Source organism: Herpailurus yagouaroundi, unplaced genomic scaffold, assembly GCF_014898765.1.
Source record: "Herpailurus yagouaroundi ecotype Mexico unplaced genomic scaffold, PumYag 181, whole genome shotgun sequence".
NCBI classification, from domain to species: Eukaryota; Metazoa; Chordata; class Mammalia; order Carnivora; family Felidae; genus Herpailurus; species Herpailurus yagouaroundi.
Window position 1 is genome coordinate 28,671,900 of NW_024412412.1, and position 25,302 is coordinate 28,697,201.

Consider the following 25,302-nt stretch of genomic DNA (forward strand, 5'->3'; position numbering starts at 1 on the left):
TAATAAACACAAGTTGGTCAATAAATATTTAGAAGAAATATTAACAAAGAATAGTTGTTTGGAAATTGTATTCATCATTTATACTTTCTTTTAAAAAATTGTTCTTGTCACTAAATTTTATCCAAAAGGTGTTACTTTAGTGTAGAAATTTTAATAATAGAACATAGCGCTTATATTTTATAATAATTATTTCATTAAAAGTAAATATTCAGGGGTGCCTGGGTGGCTCTGTCAGTTAAGCTTCTGACTCTTGATTCTGGCTCAGGTCATGATCTCCTGGTCATGGGATCGAACCCCATGTCAGGCTCTGCACTGACAGTGCAGAACCGGCTTGGGATTCTCTCTCTCCCTCTCTCTGCCCCATGTCTCAAAAATAATAATAACAAATAAATAAATATTCCAAGACCACACTTTAATATTTAGTGAAGATGTTTGAAGGAAAAAGAATAATCATGAGATTGGCAGATTTTTAGAAAGTAGACAACATACAATCTCTTGGATATTGGATACAGTAAGAAATAGTGAGTTAAAAGCCTAAAGTAGTTAGCAGGTTTGTTGTTACCGATAAATACTTAGTAAATAATGAATGGGATTTTCTTTTTTGTTTCTTAGCCTGTCAGTTGTCCACAGTTAAAGCCTCATAGTTATTTATTTTGAGAGAGAGAGAGTGAGAGAGAGAGCACACATGCATGAGCTGGGGAGAGACACAGAGAGGGGAGAGAGGCAATCCTAAGCAGGCTCCATGCTGTCAGCACAGAGCCCAATGCAGGACTCAATCTCATGAACTGCGAAATCATGACCTGAGCTGAAATCAAGAGTTGGACACTTAACTGACTGAGCCTCCCAGGTGCCCCGGGCCTCATAGTAGCCTTTTTTTATTATTTACAAAAATAATAATAAGATCAGTCATAGAGTAGAACATTAGTTTCTTCATGATAATACCCTATTTATCAGTTAGTACCGTGTTTCTGTGGTGACAATGGTGGTGGTGTTGTTATTCATAAATTGCTAAAATGGCAAATCTTTAAATGGTGGAAAGCAAAGAAAGACATCATAAAATGAGTGCCTGTATTACACATTGTTTCTGATTGTTGGAAAAATATATGTTTACTGTTAGTATGACACTAAATATCAGCTATGTTACTGGAGTGATAATGTTTTAGTGGTTTGTTGACCTTTTAATTTTTTTGAATGACAGACCTACTACAGTTGAAAATGTGAAAAGGATCGATGGTGTTTCTGAAGGCAAAGCTCTTATGTTGGCCCCTCTGTTGGAAGTTATCAAACATTTCTGTCAAAAAAATAGCATTCAGGTAAAATACTGTGATTTTTCAGGAACTGTGAGAATAAACATTTTTTAATAATTTTAGAAACACCTTTCAACAGCAGTATTTTCTCCATTTACAGTTGGTCCTTGAACAATGTGGAGCATTAGGGGAGCTGAGCCCCACACGATCAAAAATCTACAGATAACTTTTGAATCTCCTGAAACTTACCTACTAATAGCCTACTGTTGACTGGAAGCCTTACTGAGAACACAGACAGTCGATTAACACATATTTTTTATGTTATATGTTTTATATTCTTACAATAAAGTAAGCTAGAGAAAAGAAAATGTTATTAGAAAATCAAAGAAGAGAAAATATATTTATGGAGCTGTACCGTGTTTGTTGAAAAGAAAATCTGCATATAAGTGGACCTGTCCCATTCACACTGTATTGTTCAAGGGTCAACTGTATTTTCATTTCCACACTGGACACTTAAAAAAGCGATTCAGATTGTTTCTATAGTAAATCACTTATAAAAACATGTTAGTTACCTATATTTATTTATTTAATTTTTTTTTTTTTTTTTTTTTGAGAGACAGAAAGAGAGCACGAGTAGGAGAGGGGCAGCGAGAGGGGGAGAGAGATCCCCAAGCAGGCTCTGCACTGTTAGCACAGAGTCTGACATGGGGCTTGATCCCATGAACTGTGAGATCATGACCTGAGCCAAAATCAAGAATTGGATGCTCAACCGACTGAGCCACCCATGCGCCCCCTCTCTTCAGTCTTCATAGTGTTTTCTTCCTATCCTTATACTCCTTGCTTCACTGTAAATGACCTTTTCCACAGGGACCTTTGGGTTTCTTTCTTTAAACTCCACATGTAGACTCTATTAGTCTGTGTACTCCAACATAGAAGGTGAGGCATTGTGAGGTGGTAGAAAGTCTATTAAACTCAGAATCAGGGAATCAAGAATTTAATTCCACCACTGTCTACCTGGGGAAGCCAAACGTGTTCTTTAACTTCTTTGGGTTTCCATTTTCTCACGTACAGGATGGAAAGCATACTTTCCTTCCCCATATTAAAGAAACAATGGATGAATTAGAAAGATAAAAGATAACAGGGTGGGAATAAAAAGTTGGAAGAGTTAAAAATATGGAAGGAAGTATTTAAAACATTTTTTTTAAGTTCATTTATTTATTTTGAGAGAGGGGTGGGGGAGGGGCAGAGAGAGATGGGGAGAGAGAATCCCAAGCAGGCTCTGCACTGTCAGCACAGAGCCCAACATGGGGCTCAATCTCACAAACCATGAGATCATCACCTGAGCCAAGATCAAGAGTCAGACACTTAACCGACTGAGCCACCTAGGCACCCCTGGAAGACAATATTAAAGGGCTATTTTTACTTGTAAGAATCTCCTGTAAGCTTTGGACAGGCACATTTGGATCCCACTTTAGAAATCATCCTTGTAGTCTTAAAACTCTGATATGTCTTATCACAGAATAGTTGTGTTTGGGGGAGTATTATCCTTCTCTGTGAGCTTGGTTTTATGTATACTAGTGTGCATATGCAAATGTAAATGGTTATATTGGAATGCAGATTCATTAATTTATAGTGAGAAATGCAACTGGAAAGTTTCACTTGACCCAGCCAGTGTGTTTTCCTCTCCTATTGAGGAAAAAGGGATATGGGAGGCCGGCTTATCTGACAGTTGCTTAGCATGCCTGGAATATAACAAGGGGCATTCTGATGATGTCTGAAGTTGTCTCTAAGCATCAAGGCAGGTTGAGGCATTCTCATACATTACTTGCCCGGGAACCTGTCCTATTCAAATCTAGTTAGCCAAGGCATCTTCTCCTCTAGACAGTGCTTGGATAGGCATTGCCTACTTCTGTTGTTCTGCCTTTCCTATTTATATGTTTCCACACTTGACCACTGTCTATCCACATAGCCTTTTATCTACATAGAATATGATTTGATGAGACTTTTGCTCATTAGAATCACATTCTAGCCCTAACTTCTTGAGATTACTGCTCTCCTATTACTTTGCTTCGTGTTTTGGATGTTTCTAAACCCTTTGGTCACAAGTTTACAGATGATACCATGATTTTGTCCCCTAAATAATAAAATCTGTATGGATTATCAGTAATTTACAGTGGTCACATTTCCAAAACTTTGGTATAGGAGTGTCGCATTGTTGCCTCCAGCTTTAGACCGTTATACAGACATACCTAGAAATCTGGCTAATGAAGTTTGATGTTAGTTAGGCATTCCTAGGAATTTAGGGCCAAATTTGACAGCGTTCAGGTCTCAGATGGAAACACTTCATTTAATAAAAACTACTCTTCCTTGAAAATTTAGGGGTGCCTAGAAACAACGACTTTAGGTCATTGGATTGTCTGGGCCTCTCTGTTCACCAAACTGCAGTTGTGCTAGGTATCTGTGAACTAATCTACAGATTCATTTTTTATTTAGGATAGAAATGAACTTCTGTGGGTTGACAGTAAGCCAAGTTCTATTGGATTTAATTCTTTTAATTTAGTATTTGTGCTTATGTTTTGAAAGGTAAAGTTAGGAGAAACTTCATGTATCTATGTGAATCATATATCATGTAATTCTACCACTAACTCTCATTTGGTCTTTATTTCAAGATATTTCCTCATTAATCTCATATTTTCAATCCTGTCCCCACTTTTTTTCTTTTAAACGTCCTAAAGAACTATGTTGAAGAATTTAGATAATGCTTCAAGTTTAGAGCCACAGTTTGTACATATCTTTTTAAACTATATGTATATAGTGATGATATATTTACTTATGATATATTAGAATTTGTGGGTGTGGTATCTGAGTTTGAATTTTAATTTGGTTTATTCATTCATTCAACATTCACTTCCAGGGATTAAGAAATTTAGGGTCAGAGTGGTCCACATTATAGTTCATTTGTTATTCTCTCTTATTGGCTAACGGAGAGGCTAGACATTTCTGGTCCTATAATCATGTTTGTCATTACAAATATTTTATCAAAAAACTTATTCCCTCTAGCCTTATTTTATCTTTTTAGATAAATAGATAAAAACAAAAACAAAAACAGGGGCACTTGAGTGGCTCAGTTGGTTGAGCGTAGGACTCGATTTCGGTTTGGGTCATGATCCCGAGGTTGTGGGATCTACACTGCCAGCACAGAGCCTGCTTGGGATTCTCTGTCTCCCTTCTCTCTCTGTCCTTCCTCTGCCCTCTCTCGTGAGCATGCACTCTTCTCTCTCTCTCTCTCTTTCTCAAAAATAAACATTAAAAAACAAAAAACGAAAAAACCTTTTTTGAGCTCTTTGTAAAAAGTGAATTTTTTACTGTTCTTTAGAGACTTTTCCCCCCAGTGCCTAATGACCATATTAATACTCTATCATTATATTGATATTATTATTGATCATTTTGTTACACTTTAAATTTTGTAGACAGACCTCTTTCCAAATACAAAACTTCAGGAAAAACAAGGGAACAGTCTGGTGCCGAAAAATGGAGCATGCTCCCTTTCGCAGTCTGTGGCCATCACGTATTCTTTATTCCAAGAAAAGAAGATGTCTTTGGTAAGTGTTTTACTTTCAAGTTAGAGGGGATTGTCAAATTTATGTAAACATGTGTTTTATAAGTTTTTCAAATATTAAAGTTGTGACTTGGGATAAAATTCTTACAATCAATCCTACAATATTTTCTATTGTTTCATTTTATATTTAATCAAAAAAATTTGTTTTTAATGTTTTTATTTATTTTCTGAGACAGAGAGAGACAGAGCATGAGTCAGGGAGGGGCAGAGAGAGAGGGAGACACAGAATCTGAAGCAGGCTCCAAGCTCTGAGCTGTCAGCACAGAGCCCGACTCAAGGGCTCGAACTCAAGGATCGTGAGACCATGACCCGAGCTGAAGTCGGATACTTAACTGACCGAGCCACCCAGGCGCCCCATATGTAATTTTAGACTAGAATGTCATTTTCTTTTTCTGCTAAGGCTACTTTTGTCAGTTAAGTAAAAACAGCAAGTATACTTTGACCATGATTATTTTATAGAGGTTGTATAGAGGTACTGTTAAACACACTTACAGCTTAGGGATATTAGAGCAGCCATATTTTAAGACTCTGTTTTTTTTTAAAGCTGGGACTAATAGTTTAATAACTATTAGCTTATGTATTGATAAAGAATTATCTCCAAGATACATTAAAGGGGAGATGCAGAGCTGTTTGAAAAACATAAATTTGTGTGTATATATATGCATTTTTATTTATTGACATATCCTTGTGTATTATACAGAAATGCATAGAATATCATTGGAAGGATGTCCAAGAAGCTAGAAATAAGTTTAAAAAAAAAAAACACTAACAACAAACTTGTTTTCCACTCTGTATCCTCTAATACTATTCTGTTTTTTAAACCATGCCTGATGGTCTTTGAAAAAAATCTTCATTACTGTGAAAAATGGCCATATTAATGTTTTTTCATATTCAGTGTTCTGGCCTAAATCCTTAAGGCTGTTGAGGTTTCTTAAAATATACAAAATGAAGAGTATATCTTAGTGAAATAGAGACAGAATTAGGTTTCCATCTAGGTTTAATTAATTTGAATTCTTATCCTGTCATTAAATTGATTTGGAAAAGGCTATATGGTCCAATACCTACTTTTCCTAGTCTCTGTGTCTATTTCTTAGCCTACATTACACTTATTCTGGTTAAAGTCCAGTGTAAATATGAAAAACAGTCCATAGTTTGTCTTCATCACTTAATAGATATTCTAATTAAACAGTCAAATTTCTAAAATTAAAAGTACCAAAGCCATTACAGGAGAAACCAAATAATTCCATTGAACTATTTTTGAAAAAAATTTCTTATTTAAATAGTAATTTACACATGTGTGTTAAATATGCTTATATATACATAAATTGAACATCAATATCTATGGCATAACTGAATATGGTACTAAGAAAATTTGGCATAGCTTCTATAAAGTACATTCTAATACTATGCCATGATATGTGGTTTCATGTAGTTTCAGTATTATATTACATATTCATGGTTAAAAATGTGAAGAATGGTGTATTTTCATTAATGTCTTACGCTATTATTTTGTTGTTTGTTATTGTGTAATATCATGGTACAATTATCTGTTCTTCCCACGGGTCTGAGAGGGTCTGTGCCAGCTAACCACAAAATTAACCATACCTAAGGACTAATTAATCTGGAGCAATAATACAATTAGTTCTAGGTAATTTGATGCCTGGGATCAAATAACCCTGATATTATGCACACATGGTGCATACTGTGTAGTAGAAAAAGGTAGACATTTAATTAAGGTAATTTAAAATCTACCTTTGAAGGATGTAAATAGTGCTTCAAATGTTCTATTCTGTGAAAGTATCGACATTCACATAAATACAATCCAAATTCATACTTCAAAGATATATTAAGAGAGTATCATGAAATAATTTAGAGCTGACTAAACTTTCTGAGTATTTAAAGCAATGTTTTATCTAATGTACATCATAAATGGATTTGGAACTACCTTTGTTTAAAAAGCTACATGAATCTGTAATGCTGTCCTAAATTTAAAACAATTCATCTTAAGTTTAATGCTAGGCAAGAGATGACAGAATAAATTGTGGTTATTATTTTACGAATAGAGCCAATATAAAAACCTTATTAAAGTCTTCTCAAGAACCTTTTATAAAATGCACCTGGAGCCTTACATTATCACTAAGCATTTTAGGACTTGTCTTCTTGGAAATTCATATAACTGAAATACCATGTAGTAGTTCAATTATAGAATATTGGATTACAGTTTCCTCTATTTTCAAAAGGCTGTGGCAGTCAGTAGACTTCCACAGAATGATTACTCTCTACTACTGATAGGTTTTTAAAGTGAATAATTATAGAGGGATTGAGGAATGAGTTCTTAGCTAAAGCTGGATGATTTTGTTTTATTCAATACAGTAAGTATAAAAAGTAGAACTGGAGATGTATAATGTGGGCAGTTTTAAAGAAATAGGAAACTTGAAAATTTGGAATGAAAGTTCAGTGCATTGTTTATTTCTCAGTGAACATTTACTACCTGAAGGTTTTGGACCTTTTATTTGCATACAGTACCGTGCAAACATTTGAAACCTCACTGGTTCTTTTGTTCCTGTTTCTCTAGATGAGGATAGCTGAGAATAGGATTCTGCCTCTCACAGCAGTTGGCATGCACTTATCCCAGGCGGTGAGAGCAGGCTGCCCACTTGATACGGAGCGAGCAGGCCTGACTCCAGAGGTTCAGAAGATTATTGCTGATGTTATCCGAAACCCTCCCATCAACTCAGGTGATCACTGTGACCCTCGTCTACAGCCTTAATGACTTGAGTCACTGAACCCAGATGAAGTAAACAAGCAATCCACTAATATTTTTCACTTCACCAGCATTAACCCTTTATGCTACTATGAAAATTTACTTTGGTAATGCTTGTTAATTGTTTTTCAAAACCAGTCTTTCTTCCCATTACCACTCAGAGGAGACTGCATCTGAGAAATTCTTGGTTTCCTTTTCGGCTTTAGAATACAACTTCCACTACCCCCAAGACAATGAACTTTCATCCTTTTCTAACTTCTGCTTCACCCCTTGAAAACAACACGTTTTTTTCCCATGTTCATTTCCCGTATTGACTTCTCACTTCCCCTTGAATCTTACAGATTCCTTGTCATTTGTTTCACTGAAGTAGCCTTATTCTACAATTCTTATTCAGTACAATCAGTGGTCTCAGTCAGTGTGATGTTGAAGGGCTGGTCCCAGGTCCCTAGGACCCCACGTAGAATGGTGTCCTCTTGTCACTTTGCTGCAGAACCTCAGCCGTGCTGAGACCAAGTTTCTTGCCCTGCAGAAACTTAAAAATTATCTGTTTTTTACAGAATTAAAGATGAGCTACCTCAGAAGATTTTTCTCCCTACATGTGCAACCTGGGCATGTTAGAATTCAATAAATCCGATAAATATTTCCACATTCTTAGGGCAGAGCAGTAGACGTACAAAAAGCCTTATCTCCAAAACCGCGATGCAAATACTTAAGTTTTTATTAACTCAGATTCATTACCACTTGGGAACAACTAGGCAGTTCCCCCCCAAAATTTGGAAATAAGGGAAATAAGATCACCTTCTGAAAGCACAGTCAATACTATATTAAATTGGTTAGAACAAAGATATTAAAGTCACCTTAAAAGGCAGCAATAATTCTACGTTTGAGGAAAGCTTGACTGAAGGCCTAAAGAAAGGACACCTTCATCGCTTCCATTGATCAACTATGGAGGCAGAGGGGGAAGACAAAGACAAAGAGGCAAGTGTGGGTAGTAGTCATCTAAATTATTCCCAGAGAACTAAAATTTTTCTTTCTTTTTACCTTAAAAGATTGATTATTTATTTATTTATTTATTTACATTTCTTTCTTTCCTTTGGATAATATCTGTGCCCAGTGTGGGGCTCAAACTCACGACCCTGAGATAAAGAATCACATGCTCTCTCAATCGAGTCAGGCACCCCTAAAATATTTGTTTTAATTATACCATATGAAAGTTGTACTGCCAACTATTTCAAAAAAACAAACATTCAAGTTCTGATCCTGGCCAATGAGACTTCAAGCATATTAAGGGCCTATTGATTAGTTATCCCAAGATCTTATTTGAGTATTTGAGGAAGACATTTCAGCAACTAATTCTGCTTCTATATCACTTCCTTGCCTTCTGGTTATAATTTGAGTTCTCAAGTAGATCTGTCTGTAGGGAAAGTATGCACTAGTCTTGCTAATCTGGATACTTATCTGTGTGATAATTGTGAATTCATAATTGTAAATCAGGGAATTGACAGCTCGTGAGCATGGCTAATGTGGATCTGTTAAGGTTAAAGTAGGTCTCTAAATCTGAAAACCTGAGTGCTGTATCACAGACTGTGATAAAACATCCAAGCTTACTTAGCTGTGAATCATCTTATGAGAAAGCTAGGCAGCTGTCCTGGTCACATTCCCATTGTTCCAACTCCAGCAGCCACCTACCTTGAAATTAAGGTAGAGGAAGGAAAACCGTAATTACTTTGTAGGGTTAGAACCATGATTATATCAAACCTCTCTTTCTCCAATGCAAAGTAAAATAGTATTGTAAAGGAAGTCAAAGACTCTGATGCCTTCTTGATTTTAATACTTGTGGAATTATTTTTTTCCTTTGTGCATGTATAATCTCTCAGGACTTAAAGAAATGTTTGTCTTTTGATGAGGCTGTTGGGTAGTAGGTGGTATTCTCTGAGAGTTTGTGCAGTTTTTTTCCTTTTTCCTTTTTGTTTTTTTGCTTCTTGTTGACCATCGTGTTTGGTATCATTGGCTACCTTCCTTAAATCCTGAAGACTGACGAATGTGTCAGCCTGGTCAGTGAGAGCAAAGTCTCTGGTGACTGCTGACCTGTTTCAGTGTAGGCTTACCATTTCACAGCTATGTGACCCTGGGCAAATTACCCAATCTCCCCAAGCCCCAGTTTTCCTCATCTTAAAATTTTTTTTTAATTTTTTTTTAAATTTTGTGTGTGTGTGTGTGTGTGTGTGTGTGAGAGAGAGAGAGAGAGAGAGAGAGAGAGAGAGAGCAAGCAGGGGAGGGAGAGACGGAGACACAGAATCCGAAGCATGCTCCAGGCTCAGAGCTGTCAGCACAGAGCCCAATGGGGGGCTCAAACTCATGAACCGCAAGATCATGACCGAAGCGGTAGCCAGATGCACTGGCATCGCTGTGCAGAGGTGCTCAAACCCATAAACTGAGAGATAATGACCTGAGCCGAGACCAAGAGTGGAATGCTTAACCGACTGAGCCACCCAGGTGTCCCTTGGGCAGATATTCTTGAATGACATAAAATAGATGTTCTAATTTCGATTCATTATTGGCAGAGGGAAATGGTAGGGAAGGATTTAACATTCTAGTATTTAGCCAATTATTGACAACATCTATTTTATTTGGCTATGGTAAAGAATCCAGGTGTTCCTAATTTGCTTTACAAATCATATAGTTGTAAAATTACAGGATTTTTTAGACCTGGAAAGGAAATTGGAAATCATTAAATTTTCACTGTGCTAATCCAGCCCTGTTTCAGAGATAGGAATTTGAGGCCTAGAGAGTTGCAGATTGTTTTCATATCATGTCAAGGTTAATGACTGAGCAAGTTTTTCTTTTTACTATACGATGTTTAAGCGTACTGCCAACTATTTAAAGAAAGAAATATGCAGTTTCTAATCCTGGTGTAAGATTTGGGTTTATAAACCTCTCATTGATGGGTAAAATAAATATACTTACATATAATCAGGTTAACATATTTATATGTCTAGTATCTTTAAATATTCTCTAGTCTCCTCTACATTCTGAGTTTAGCAATTTTCATTTCTGATGTCAGACAACTTTTTAAATTAAGAAATATTAAGGGGCGCCTGGGTGGCTCAGTTGGTTAAGCGTCCAACTTCAGCTCAGGTCATGATCTCACAGTCCGTGAATTCGAGCCCCACACCAGGCTCTGTGCTGACAGCTCAGAGCCTGGAGCCTACTTCAGATTTTGTGTGTCCCTCTCTCTCTGCCTCTACCCCACTCATGCTCTGTCTGTCTGTCTGTCTCTCTCTCTCTCTCAAAAATAAAAAAATATTTTAAAAATTAAAAAACAAAACAAAACAAAAAACATTTGTCTTGGGGCTCCTGGCTGGCTCAGCAGTTGAGTGTCCAGCTCTTGATTTCAGCTCAAGTTATCATCTTGCGGTTTGTGGGATCCAGCCCAGTGTCCAGCTCTATGCTGACAGAGTGGAACCTGCTTGGGATTCTTTCTCTCCCTCTCTCTCGCTCTCTCTCCCCCTCCCCTGCTTGTATATGCACATGATCTTTCTCTCTCTCTCAAAATAGATAACAACAACAACAAAAAAATTTGTCTTTACCACTATATACTGAATATAGCAAATAAATTTTCATTTAGAGATTCATACTAAATTGAAATTCTACATAAAGAAAACTTTGAAATCTACTTATTAAACATTTAATTCATCTTTCTGCCTATATACTCTATGTAGGTTATACATATAATGTGAAAAAATATATTATTGTAGTTTACTTCCAAAGCCAAAATTGAGAAAGTTAGATTTTGAGAACTATGAGCTCTAAATTTTATTTCTTTGATTGTATATTTATAGTGTATAAGATAACACTTATTGAAATGTGAAATTTTACTTTTGAATTTTTGTTTTTCCTTGATACTTGATAAGAGAAATACTATTCTCTAGTCAGAGAAGACATTTTTGAATTATAAATTGTAGTAAGAAATGAAGATGTACGTACTACATTAATGACTCAGATGCATTATTTTCATGTTTTATTTAACTGTAGCCATATTATATAATTTGGTGTTTTAGTGAACAGGTTTGATTGGCATTTAAATTCTGCAAAATACTGAATTGAGAATTTTCTATTATTTTATTATGGCCTAATCTTATACCTGAAAACAGAGTATTTGTGAATTGAGAAATCACATGTATTATTTTCATGCTGTCTTATTTGCTAAGTAGGTTTTGTCCTTGTTATTTAATATTTACAGAAGTTTTAAAACTTTTTAATGTTTTAGTTTATCCATGTTTATGTAATTTTAAGATTTTTTATGGAGTTGAAATTGTAACTGTACTTAATAAATTAGGCAAGACATTTAATGAGGTGTCTGGATAATATTTAAATAATCTCATTCTTCCATTGTTTATGTGCATGTAACTGGAAAATTAAGGGTGGCTTCCAAGGGACCTGCCACAAAACTAGGAGTAATATGATCTCTTTTAAAGTTTTGCAGCCAGTGTTCATTATTCTCCAGTAGAAATTTTCAGCACTTACTTGACTGTAAAGCTAGGGCAGGAGATGTATCTTTAATGCTAGATGGCCCTTATTTGCATGTATGTGTTGTAGGATGACTTTAAGATAAAAATATTGGGGCGCCTGGGTGGCGCAGTCGGTTAAGCGTCCAACTTCGGCTCAGGTCATGATCTCACGGTCCGTGAGTTCGAGCCCCGCGTCGGGCTCTGTGCTGACAGCTCAGAGTCTGGAGCCTGCTTCAGATTCTGTGTCTCCCTCTCTCTCTGCCCCTCCCCTGTTCATGCTCTGTCTCTCTCTGTCTCAAAAATAAATCAATGTTAAGATAAAAATATTAAGGGTACTTACAGAAATGTGTAATGTGAATATAAGGATTTTCTAATTATATCTAAAAATTATATTCAAATTATAGTACAATAACTTTATACATTTATTAATCATTAACAGTGGTTTAAAACTATAAGCAAATGTTTACACATCATACTTTTATGAAAAGAAGACATTCTAATTTCAGAAACACATTGTTTCAAATGGAATAAAATATCTCATTTTTCCTTTCAAAATAATTCATTGAATCTATGATGCCATGATAATTCAAAGTTATTGAACTATGTTTCCAAAGAATTCGCTTGTATAATATACATTTACAGTATGATGAAATTAAGGATGTATAGTTTATTACCCAGGACTTAAATACCCATAGAAGAAAATAAATGTAATATAATATAGTCGTGTTAGTTGGCTGGAGTACAGGAAATTTTGTATGGTTTTTCTAGGGCAGCACTATCCAAAATGAAATATGATATGGGCCATACATGCAATTTTATTTTTTTAATTAAAAAAAATTTTTAATTGAAGTATAGTTGACACACAGTGTTACATTAGTTTCTGATGTGCAGCATAGAGATTCAACAAGTCTATACTATTATTATTCATATATGCAATTTTAAGTTTTCTAGTGGCCACATTAAAAAAGCAAAAGATAAAATAGAAAAGTAAAAATAAACAGATGTATTAATTCTAATTATATAATTTATTTTTTTTTAATTTTTTTTTTTCAACGTTTATTTATTTTTGGGACAGAGAGAGACAGAGCATGAACGGGGGAGGGGCAGAGAGAGAGGGAGACACAGAATCGGAAACAGGCTCCAGGCTCTGAGCCATCAGCCCAGAGCCCGACACGGGGCTCGAACTCACGGACCGCGAGATCGTGACCTGGCTGAAGTCGGACGCTTAACCGACTGCGCCACCCAGGCGCCCCTAATTATATAATTTAATTAACTCAATGTATTAAAAATGTTACCAATTTTAGCATAAAATCAATATAAAATTATTGAGATATTTTGTTTATTTTTTGTACTATGCCTTTGAAATTGTGTATGCATTTTATATTTACAGCATATGTCAATTTTGATAGTAAATTGTAATCGAAAATACTTGATCTGTATTTAGCTTTCATAAATTGACAGCTGAATAAAGTAGATGAAGATACTCAATGTGTTCCAAACGTATGTAAAATTTTTCTGATAAGTGAATCAAGTGTCAGTTTTCAAATTAAAAAAATTTTTTTTCAACGTTTATTTATTTTTGGGACAGAGAGAGACAGAGCATGAACGGGGGAGGGGCAGAGAGAGAGGGAGACACAGAATCGGAAGCAGGCTCCAGGCTCTGAGCCATCAGCCCAGAGCCCGACGCGGGGCTCAAACTCACAGACCGCGAGATCGTGACCTGGCTGAAGTCGGACGCTTAACTGACTGCGCCACCCAGGCACCCCTCAGTTTTCAAATTTAATTTTAAATTAAGTTTGCTTAAAATTAAGTATTGAGTTCCTTAGCCACACTAGCCACATTTCAGGTAGCTACATGTGGGTAGTGCTTATAGTATGAGATAGCACAGTTATAGAGGTAGTTTGCCAATATGTATGAAAACATAAATGTGTTTACCCTTTGAACTAGCAATCCCACTTCTAAGAATCTAGAAATCTGGAAAAATAAACATAATGTAATGTTCATTGGAAAAAAAAAATTTTTTTTTTTGAAAGAAAACCTGAAGACCTGAAAGGGAGCTCAGACACAGACTTCTCAGCCATTAAGAAATTAATGAAGTAGTAAAATGGGCCAAATTTCTGTGGTGTTTGGATGGTATAATGGCCAAAGGGCAAGTAGAATTTTAGTTGGTTGATAGATTTGGCAGTCACATTGCTAATTTTAGTACATTTAGAGTTAATCTTATGTTTCCAAGTTAAAAAAAAATTTTTTTTAATGTTTATTTATTTTTGAGAAAGAGAAAGAGCGAGAGAGGGTGTGAGTAGGGGAGGGACAGAGAGAGAGAGACACACACACAGAATCCGAAGCAGGCTTCAGGCTCTGAGCTGTCAGCACAGAGCTTGACGTGGGGCTCCAACTCACAAACCAGGAGATCATGACCAAGGAGCCAAAGTTGGACGTTCAACCGACTGAGACATCCAGGCACCCCTTATCTTTCCAAGTTTTTGATTAGAATCAGTTTCACATTTTAAAACTTTAAAGTTAGAAAGAATAGAGGCGAAATCATTGATACCCCATGGTCTTAGTTTTCCATTAGCTGTGTAACCTTTTCTCTTCCTGTTGCGTTTTTTTGTAACTGCAGTGTTTTTTTGTTTTTTTTTTTTTGTTTGTTTAAGTCCAAGAGTAGCAAGATAAGATCTTTGAAAGGAGAATATAAACCTTGAAAAGTGGAATAATGGAAAGACCGCCTTTTCAGGGTGGCATTGTGAATTTGAATTGGGTGTCAGAAATGTTTTATACTAGTTTTATAATTACATGAAGATGAGTGAATAGATTCTAAGCTGCTTAGTTTTAAGCTACTCCTAGAACATTTCACATGAATGTGATGTTGGAAGTGTTTGAAACATAAGTAGTGGTCTGTGGGAGATCGCTAAATAATTTGTAAAAGGTGTGAAGACACAACACACAGTTGAATCAGTTCTGTTGAGTTACAAATTAAAAATTCCTTGTTATTTCTTTCTCAGAAAACTCAGTTACTATGCATTTTAAATAGTGTGTTCTGTTATGCTACACTATCTATTGAAAGGATCTTTTTTTTATTAGCATTTTATTTACAAGTGTGATTACCTTCTATCTTAAGAATAAGTCATTTTCATGGGGCACCTAGGTGGCTCAGTTGGTTAAGTGTCCGACTTTGGCTTAAGTCATGATCTCATGGTCCGTGGGTTCAAGCCTTGTGTTGGGCTTTGTGCTGACAGCTCAAAGCCTGGAGCCTGCTTCAGATTCTGTGTCTCCCTCTCTCTCTGCTCCTCCCCCACTCGCACTCTTTCTCTCTCTCAAAAAATAAACATTAAAAAAATTTTAAGAATAAGTCATTTTCAAAAATGATTGTAATTGATATTTGGAATTTGAAGCATAATTCCTTTAGAAACAGTTCTGTAGATAGTGGTTTCTCAGGGCACCTCACAAAAAGCAGTTTGAAACATAATTTATATGAATTCGCTGGCATTGACCTGACTTTGAGTCTTGGAGGCAAGGGCTAATTGCAGGTGGTGCACGGGTGAGGGGAGGACACATTTTACTTAATTTCTGTTTGTAGGGCTGTAGGCATTTGAAAGAGGAACATTTTCTTTGGACACCCTCCTCCCTGCTTTCTACAAAATATTTCACTATTTTCAGCTCAAAGCTTTCTAAAATGTTCTGTGTAATTTATTTTTAAATCTTATTTTTTCATCCTTTACAGATATAAATAAAATCAAACTTATTAGAGCATTGGTTCCTAAAAACATTGACACATACCTTATCCATATGGCAATTGAGATCCTGGAAAAAGATGGTGACAACAGACGGTTAGACCAGCTTTCCTGTGATTCCACCAGAAAGAGATGTTTCCCCAACTCTGAAGAGAGCTGTTCAAGTTCTAAGAGAAGCAAGGAAGAAGTAGGTGCTAATACCAAGGTGTTAATTATATGTAGAATTTTCATACAGTGTCAGTTGGTTCAATTTGCATATTCTAATACTAGAATGCTATATTTTTTAAATGTATAAATTCTGATATAAGGTTACTTTTTAATCTGTGCTTTATTTCTTTTGTTTTCCATAAATCTTATTTGAGGAAAGTGATTTTTTAAATGACAGAAAAAGGGACATGTAGCCCATCTATTTAGCTTTTTGTGTGGATTATCAGCTTAAATTTTACGTCTCCCTCATCCTGGCTATATGTAGCCTGACAATTCTCTTTCTTTCATAGACATAGTTAATATTGGCTTTGAGCATTTGGCAGTTTATGTAGTTAATGAAAAGGAAAACAAATTTTATTACAAATACCCCCCAAAGTCAGTGTGTCTGTCATTCTGTCATTCATCATGCTTTGTTCCTATTATACTGAATCTTTCAGGCACAGGAGTAATTGTTGTACATGGTCCTGAGTATATCCCAGCATACTTTTTTCATGATCAGAGAAAGATCATGAGTTTAGTATTATTTTAGATGGTATATTTATTAAAATTAAATGCTTTGGAAATTATTGCTCTGCATGTTGGATGAGATGACTGTTCTTTGGTAATGATTCTATTAAATGATTGAATAATTTGAAAATTTAACCTTCAGTATCTTGTAGCTGAAATTATATGACTACATGATAAAAGTTGTGAAAACTAATAATTAACTAGAAAGCATAGTAGTAGGTGGTTGCTAATATTTATGGTAGGGCATTAGGGATTCCATTTCAGTTCTAAGGTAGTCCTTGTGGGATTTCCAGCAGTTAAACTGCTTTTCTCAATAGTTTAAAAATGAGAGGAACTGGTGTTTTTAAATTCTGTACTTCAGTTAGGTTTGCATTTAGACATGTCCTAGATAACCTAATGAAATTGGATTAAATTGGACTTCTTTTCATTATTTACACAATTGAGCTAGCTATAAGAAGGACATAAAAGAGAATATATGTTGGGATGGTGGTAGTGAAATTTGGCTTCTGTTTCCCAGCCTTTTATTTCTGAAATCTATACCAAGTGCCTAAAACCTTAATTTTTATATTTTATTTTATTAAAAAAAATTTTTTTTAACATTTATTCCTTTTTGAGAGACAGAGCATGAGCAGGAGAAGTGCAGAGAGAGGGGGGGAGACACAGAAACTGAAGCAGGCTCCAGGCTCTGAGCTGTCAGCACAGAGCCTGATGCATGGCTCAAGCCCACTGAGCTCAAGCTCACTGTCAAGATCATCACCTGAGCCAAGACGCTTAACCAACTGAGCCACCGAGGCACCCCTAAACCCTTAAATTTTTACCAGCTTCTACCTATCAGTAAAGGAAAAGGTCTAACTTGTTATTTTTTCCTGATTATCGGTACACATTTATGTGAAATACTGTATTTAATAACATATTAGCATTTGGCTTTTCCCTTATCGAAATAGCATCAGATGCCGACAACAGAGTGGGGAGATTTGGGGGGACTGGGTGAATGGGTGGAAGTCATGCTGAGCCTACTGGATGTAGTCCTCTCCCCCCACCCCCATTTAGAGGAACAAGGTTATTGGGGCTAGGAGGTGGATTAAGAGAGGAGTGAGCCAGCCAAAGTATTTTTCTTTCAACCTCCTCCCAAGTACAGAAAGTATTCTACCCTGAATACTGTAGAGCTGGTTTCACGTATTTCCTATGTGAACACTCATCTTTTCTGCTAACCTGGGTTGTATCTCTTAGTCTATTTCATCATAAGATTATGAGTCTTCTAATACATAATAATGTGAAAACAAATTCACACACAAATCTGTTTTTAGACACAAATCTGAAGCAGGCTCCAGGCCTGATGTGGGGCTCGAACTCACAAGCTGTGAGATGACCTGAGCTGAAGTCAGACACTTAACTGACTGAGCCACCCAGGCATCCCTTTGAAACCATTTTGAAACATAATAAAACATAACAAGTAATTGATGAACAATATATAGGTAGAGTTTTCATTCTTGAAATTAAATAAATTATGCTTTTTACCTTAAGGTAACAGACACATTATACCTTAGATGAGCTCACCTTATCATAAATCTTTCACATAGTTCAATAACTAAACCAACTCTGCTAGACTCCAAGGTATACTCCTGTCAGACTGATTTTTTTGTCATGTTAGTGTGAGGCTCTGTGGTCAAATTGAGATAACACTAATTAATACCATTTTAGGCTTATGGGACATAACTTAAAATTGTTTTATCTTTTTCAAGTGTAGATCATAAGGACACAGCCACTGCCTTTGGGTTCTTAAAAATTTTTTTTCAGGGACTTTTTGACTTAGGGTTCTGAGGCTTCATTTGGTGTACAAATAAATCCCCTAAAATTGTTAGAAGTGGATCTCCAGTTTTTAGCAGATTCTCCAAAGAGTCTTTGAGCCAAAAAACAAAAATTGTTTTCATTTATTCACTGGCTGTTTTTTGAGTACCTATTACGTTTTGGCAAGTCTGCAAGGTGTCGGTGGTTGCTGAAACCACTCTGTAGTCAGTCTGCCATTGGAGACATAGAAATATATTTTTTCAAATGCTTAATGTGATTCTGTATGTGTGTGTGTGTGTGTGTGTGTGTGTGTGTGTGTGTGCGTGCGTGCGCGCGCACACATGTGCACACACGCCCAAGCAGATGCCTTCCTCTGAACATTAAATTAACCATGTTGATCAACCTAGAGCAAATATACATGAGACATAAATCTGAAATAATACCCAGTTCTTTCCTTCTCAAATGTGTGTGTATGCTTAAGTGCCTAAGAATAAAAAAACAAGATGGCAGGCATTTGCCTAAAGAGATGATACAGTGATTTTGTCTCTGTTTTCTTTATTTACTTTTCATCCAGAAATAAATCCTGTAGCTCTCACTATTTTGTTTTACTCAGCAAGGGAAGGGTGGTGGGTGTATATTCATTCAGTAACCTATGTTACTTTTTACAACTGACATACATTTTCAATATTATAAATATGTCTTTTTCTCTTTCTTTCCTATAGATTTCACTTGTAACCTCAATGAGAAAATTACCTGAGTGGTTTGCCAAAGAAAATGAGACTTCAGCTGAGACCAGCAAGCAATCAATGGCCAAAACAAAAAAGAGAGGTCTTTTTAGTTAAATTGGTGATTGCCAGAGGAATTATGTGTGTCTTGCTGTATTATAAGAGGGGATCTTGTTTCATTTCTGAAAATAGCGGGGGCCAACATTTCAGTTTAAAAATTATTCTAATCTCTAAAGTAAAACTCACCTATTTGTTGAACAGCTGGCATCTCCTTGTACAGTTACTTGAGTCTTCTGAGAGCCTGAGTGAGTACATCATAGAATAGAGTAATAGTTTCCTTTAAGATTGCTTTAAGAAACTCTGTTACTGCTCAGTTTTCTAATCTCTTTATTTCAACAGTATATTTGGAAATTTTAAGGAGTGGTGATTTGATATAAATAACAGATTGGTAGTTGTGTGGTGATTGTGTGTGTGATATAAATTCTTCATATATTACCAAAATTCATTCTTGTGAATTAAGGAAGCATAGTTATTTTACAATTGTCCTTGCTATCTTTAGAAGAAACTCTTACATACATTGATAAATGGTATTAGTAAACCAGACCAGTGAAAATTAGGCATTTTGGATTCCATGTAAGTAGGGAAAAATAATATTACAAAGGAGACCAATTGCATTGGGCATCTGTGCCCTTTGATTTTATATACTACTTTTTTTATTTTTCAAATAATAAATTCCTTCATACTGAATGTTACAAAGATATATATATGTATATATATATATTTTTTTAACTTTTATTTGCTTAATTACTTTGAGCACCTTTAGTTTTTGAGGATGTTGGATTCGATTCTAATACCTCTTTATGTAGTATGTGCAACTTTAGTATCAAAACCCATACCCTGGCACTGGGTTTTATAAACCATAGTTAATATAACTTTAACCAGTTCACCATATGGCCTTTAACTGACTTTTCTGTGACTAAAGATAATTGTTGTTAATAAAGAAGAAATATTGCAGAAGAAGTAGAAAATCCAGAGAAATGAAAAAAAAAAAATAAAAATCGCCGGTGGTTTTACCATTAGGTAATCAGTTGACCCCTTTTGTGTATCCTGCTAAACCTCTTTATATTCACTTTATTTGTTATATGAATAATACACAAATGTATTTACTTTGTAAACACTTAAGTGAAAACACAAAGTCCTCTGTAATCCCATTTCTCACCATGTCAGTACCAGCCCCTTTCCAGAAGGTAGACCCTATTAAATGTGACCTATAGCTCTCTAATCATTCTTCATTCATTTACATGCTTTACATATACATCTACACCCACATTCTTGCTTTTCAACATGAATCAGAGTGCACTACATGCAATTTCCTGCAATAAACTCTTTTCACTTAATATGTTATGAAGAACTTTCCATTTGAGTATATATATTGGTCTGTCTCATTTTTTTATAGCTACATACCATTATATCTGATGAATATACTATAAAGTTATATAATCACTTCTCTCGGTGATTTTTGTCATTTTTTTAAATTTCAGATTATGTCTAGAAGTAGAATTAGTCAAATTTATATTTCACTTGAAATGCTCTGAACATTTTTTTTTCTCATGTCATTAAGTTGTTTTCCACAGATCCTTTTTTTGTGGCTTTCTGAAAGTGTGTGGTCTGCAGACTTTTAGGAATCTTTGAGCCCCTTTCAGGGGACCTGCAAAGACAAAACTATCTTCATCATCTCAAGACATTATCTGCCTTTTGTCCTCTGTTGCGATATGTGCTGAGTCGTGAGTAAAACCACTGGTGCTTCAGTGCAGATCACGGCAGTGACACCAAATTATTGATTTTACTAATTCTCAGTCCTTAACACACTTTGCTCTGTACCAATGTGTGATGGTGCCCTCCAGAAAAAGCACTTGTTTAATTGTTTGAATTGTGAATTGAATTAGTTCTTTTTTTCCATGGAATACCATTTTTACTGAAAAGAATGACAAAACTGTGATTGGTTATTCAGACTTGGGTGTTTGGTGAACATTTTCTCAAAACTGAATGAAGCCACCCTATCACTTCAAGGAAAACTGATGGTTATTTGTTGCCAGTGATAAAATTTGAGATTACTGGTGGAATTCATAGTTTTGGAAAACCTATGTCTGCTACCAGGAGTTTGAAAGCTTCCCATAATATAAAGACTTTTCTAATGAGATGTTAATCCTGTGATTAATACATTTTTTGTTATCGTACAATGGTTTTGTCAACATTTAGAAGATCTGCATAACTCAGTGAATTAATATTTTCTGGATGACTAATATATGATCTTATAAAATCATGCGTGGGGGGTAAATGATTCATTCAAACCACACAATGGCCCAGTGGATTTTAATGTAGCAGAGTAGGAAAACGTTCATTTATACTTTCAGATATAAATGTTTCAGATTACGCACTGCACCCAATCTTTAAGAAACTACAGGTGTCCGGGACACCTGAGTGGCTCAGTCAGTTAAGCGACTGACTTTGGCTCAGGTCATGATCTCAACAGTTCATGAGTTCGAGCCCTGCGTCAGGCTCTGTGCTGACAGCTCAGAGTCTGGAGCCCACTTCATCCTGTGTTTCCCTCTGTCTGCCCCTCCCCCTCTTACACTCTGTCTCTCACTCTGTCTCAAAAATAAATAAACATTAAAAAAAAATTTTTTTTAATAAAAAAAAAACTACAGGTGTCCAGCTTTGGTATAGTTCCAAAGAAGCGTGTCTATAATTATCTCGAAAAGCTATTAAAATACTCCTCCCCTTTTGCAACTACTTGCCTGTTTAATGTCATACTTTTCTTCAGAAACATCAACCAAAAGAATGCATATTGAAACAGACTGAATATAGAAGCAAATCTGAGAATCCAGACACCTCTGTTAAGCCAGACAATGCAATTCTTCTCACTATTTTGTGGGGGATATTTTTTAAAGATGTATTTATGTTACCATGTGATGGATTTACTGCTGCTTTTTTAAAATTAATAAACATTTCTTTAAAACTTCTCAGTTTTAATTTCTAAAATGGTAAATAGTGATAGATATAACCAACATTAAGAAAAACACTTTTGGGTCCTCAGTAATTTTTAAGAATATAAAGGAGGTCTGAGACATACGCTGACATAGTATTTTCTTATATACACATACTATGAATTATTTAGCTGATTTCCTATTGTTGCACATTAAATCACACCCAATTTCTCTCCTATTTTAATGCACTGCCTTGAACATTCTTGAAATGAAATATGGTAAGAACTGATTAAGAACTGATGAACTGGACTTTAGTCTCCCAGTTGTATCATCATTCTTCAGCAATTCTTGGGCCACAAGCTGGCCTCAGGTTCATTCTTAAAAACAAAGGGTTTCTGGGGGCACGTGGGTAGCTCAGTCAGTTAAGCATTCAACTCTTGATTTCAGCTCAGGTCATGATCTCACGATTTGTAGGATTGAACTCTGCATCAGGCTCTGCACTGACAGTGTGGAGCCTGCTTGGGATTCTCTCTCTCTCTCTCTCTCTCTCTCTCTCTCTCTCTCTCTCTCTCTCTTTCTCTCTCTCTCTCTCTCAAAATAAATAAATAAAAGCTTAAAAAAAACAAGGGGTTTCTTTTAGGGTATTTGTCTTATGCTATCTCCTCTACAAAGTATTCATTAGGATCTCTTTGTGTTGTTTGTCATTTGGAATTTTGATTATGGAGTCAGACAACACCCTGACATTTATTTAGAATTTATTAAAAAAAAAAAAACCTGTGTTAGAATAAGAAAAGAATATAGAATAGTTAGAATAAAAAAGAATATAGGATTCTTCCTGTCCAAAGAGGTTGTAATAGAAGTAACTAAGAACATGAAAGATCCAGTGGCATGGCTATAAAGTCATTTTTTTTTAATGTTTATTTATTTTTGAGAGAGGCGGGGAACTGAGGAGGGGCAGAGAGAGAGGGAGACAGAAGACCCAAAGTGGACTGTGCACTGACAGCAGAGAGCCCAATGAGGGGCTCAGTTCATGACCTGAACTGAAGTCGGACGGTTAACCGACTGATCCACCCAGGTGCCCTCTAAAGTCTTTTTAGAGATGACTAGACGTTTATCTGTCTTACGGGAAGCAAAGAAATGCAAAATCAACAAAAACACTGAAGAGAGTTCACTGCAGTCTTAATGGAAGCTGAAAACTTAGGAGTCTTGGCCACCTGAGAAAGTGCCACATAATGAATTTTTCTTAGGAAGGCAATCCAAAGATCATTTGGGATAAAGTACATACATCCTTACTAGGTAAATGTATTTAAACTTTGGAAAAGATTAAAAATAAGTAGAACATAAATTAAACCTTTGGTAATAATATTTTAGGATTAAGGAATAATAGGTATATATTTGATATTGTGAGCATTTGAAATGCTGGAGATAATTTAGCTTTTAGAGGAACAGCTTATTCCTGTGACTTCAATTTAAAATGTATCATTGAAAAATTAGCATATGCTTGTTCTTTTAAAGTTGAAATTATACCAAGTTTAACACATTATTGGAATATTTAATAAGAATTAAAAAATTTGTTACTGCATGAAATTCTATCACTAACAAATTACACTTGTAGGAGGAAGAAAAAAGATCTAATATTATGCTTACTGTTAATACTAGGCTTAATATTAATATTAGTATCCATTCATTAAACCCAGAGCTTTCATTATTTTTCAGAAAATTAATGAAACTTCAGCCTTACATCCAGCTTCATCTTCTAACTCAATTTAAAAGGATTAATGAGAAGCGCGTACTCAGTTATTCAATACTTCTGCATTCAATAAACGTTGGCATTCATAGGATGCTAGATAATAGACTGGCTTCACAAGGAAGGAACAAATAGAAGAAGGAAACACAACATGGATCCCATGCTTAAGAGACGAGAAGATATGCTCTGTGAAGAATTAACAAAAAAGCATCTCACAAAAGTATTTTCTTACAGGAAGCAAGATATTTTGAAGAAGATATTTACATCATGAAGTCTATAAGATACAAGAAAACAATGACCAATGTGAAAGAAAAAAAAAAAAGGAGACCATATAAAGGAATCATGAAGCTGATCATTCATTAAGCATTTGCCGTGGCCACACCCTGGGCAGTTAGCCTTCAGTACAACCTGAAGTTAGAATCATGTATTTGCTCATATTTGTGTAAACAGAATGTGAGAGTGGGGAAAAGAAAGATCACAATATATGTATGAATATGTAATCAGGTGGGGTTAGGGGCCATGTGGGACTTTCCTTATTACTTTTAAATTTTGACTGAACTTAAAGTTGATAAAAATTTTAAATTCAGGCTGTTTCTAGCAGGTGTATGATGGCACCTTTTTAGCAAAGTGGCATTCCTGCTTCTTCCCCATCATCCCCTCTGTGGGAGAGGAGTATTGGGTGAGAGAGAGAACTTTTACAAGGGAACGCAGTTTGTGGAGGGCAACAAACTTTTCGTCTTCTCTTTACACCAGAAAGGAGGCTTTTCACTTGAGCCTTCCATCCTTATTCCTAGAAGACTGAAGGTGTTGGAACAGTGCACTAGATTAAGGAGTGTGATCTCTCTAAAAGCCTCTGAGCTGCTTCAGCAGAATACCCGTTGCTCCTGGCACTTGATAGAGCAGGATTATGACTGCAGATGCCAAGGGGCCAGCTTGCTCATCACCATGTGGCACAGCACGGATGTGCTAATTTTCTGTGGGTTGAGTGAGTGGACTTCCTGGAAGGAGCCAAGTTTAAAGGCCATTCTGAGAGTACCCTCAGAAGAGGGTCACCTATGGGGTATGGGAATCCCAGCAGCAAGAACACACTTGGCAGGAGGTTGGAGAAAGGTAATCCTTCCCCCCCAACCAGACCTGCAGAAGGACCAACTAATGCACCCCTAGAGAGCTGGCATTTGGATATCTGCCAACAGATTGAGCATCTGCCAGTCAATTAGCCACAGAAGCAACCAAAAGGGAATAAGCAATTCTGCTAGTCAGTCATCAGATTTTCTTCCTCCTCCTCTTCCCAACCCTAAGTTCAAAGGGTTAGTGCATGGAAGGGGGAGGTGACATAGAGGAGATAGCTACAGCCATCAGTCTAGCATGAACTGGGGTTGGGGTGGAGGTAAGAGGAATTTGAGTCAGATGTGCGATTGAAGATGGAAAACTGAATTGAGACTGTTCCAATATCCCAAAGAGATGGAAAT

At 35.9% G+C, this 25,302-nt stretch overlaps 1 protein-coding gene across 3 annotated transcripts in view; it reads left to right on the forward strand.

Annotated features, from left to right (window-relative positions):
* Positions 1-21,240, forward strand: part of WRN (WRN RecQ like helicase) — a 150,873-nt gene extending 129,633 nt beyond the window's left edge. For all 3 annotated transcript variants that reach the window (XM_040490190.1, XM_040490189.1, XM_040490191.1), the window contains exons 30-34: positions 1,199-1,313; positions 4,718-4,849; positions 7,442-7,604; positions 15,863-16,059; positions 19,097-21,240. In XM_040490190.1, coding sequence (XP_040346124.1) covers positions 1,199-1,313; positions 4,718-4,849; positions 7,442-7,604; positions 15,863-16,059; positions 19,097-19,216 — 727 coding nt within the window. In that variant the 3' untranslated portion in view covers positions 19,217-21,240. The remainder of the gene's footprint in view (positions 1-1,198; positions 1,314-4,717; positions 4,850-7,441; positions 7,605-15,862; positions 16,060-19,096) is intronic.
* The last annotated feature ends 4,062 nt before the right edge of the window (positions 21,241-25,302 follow it).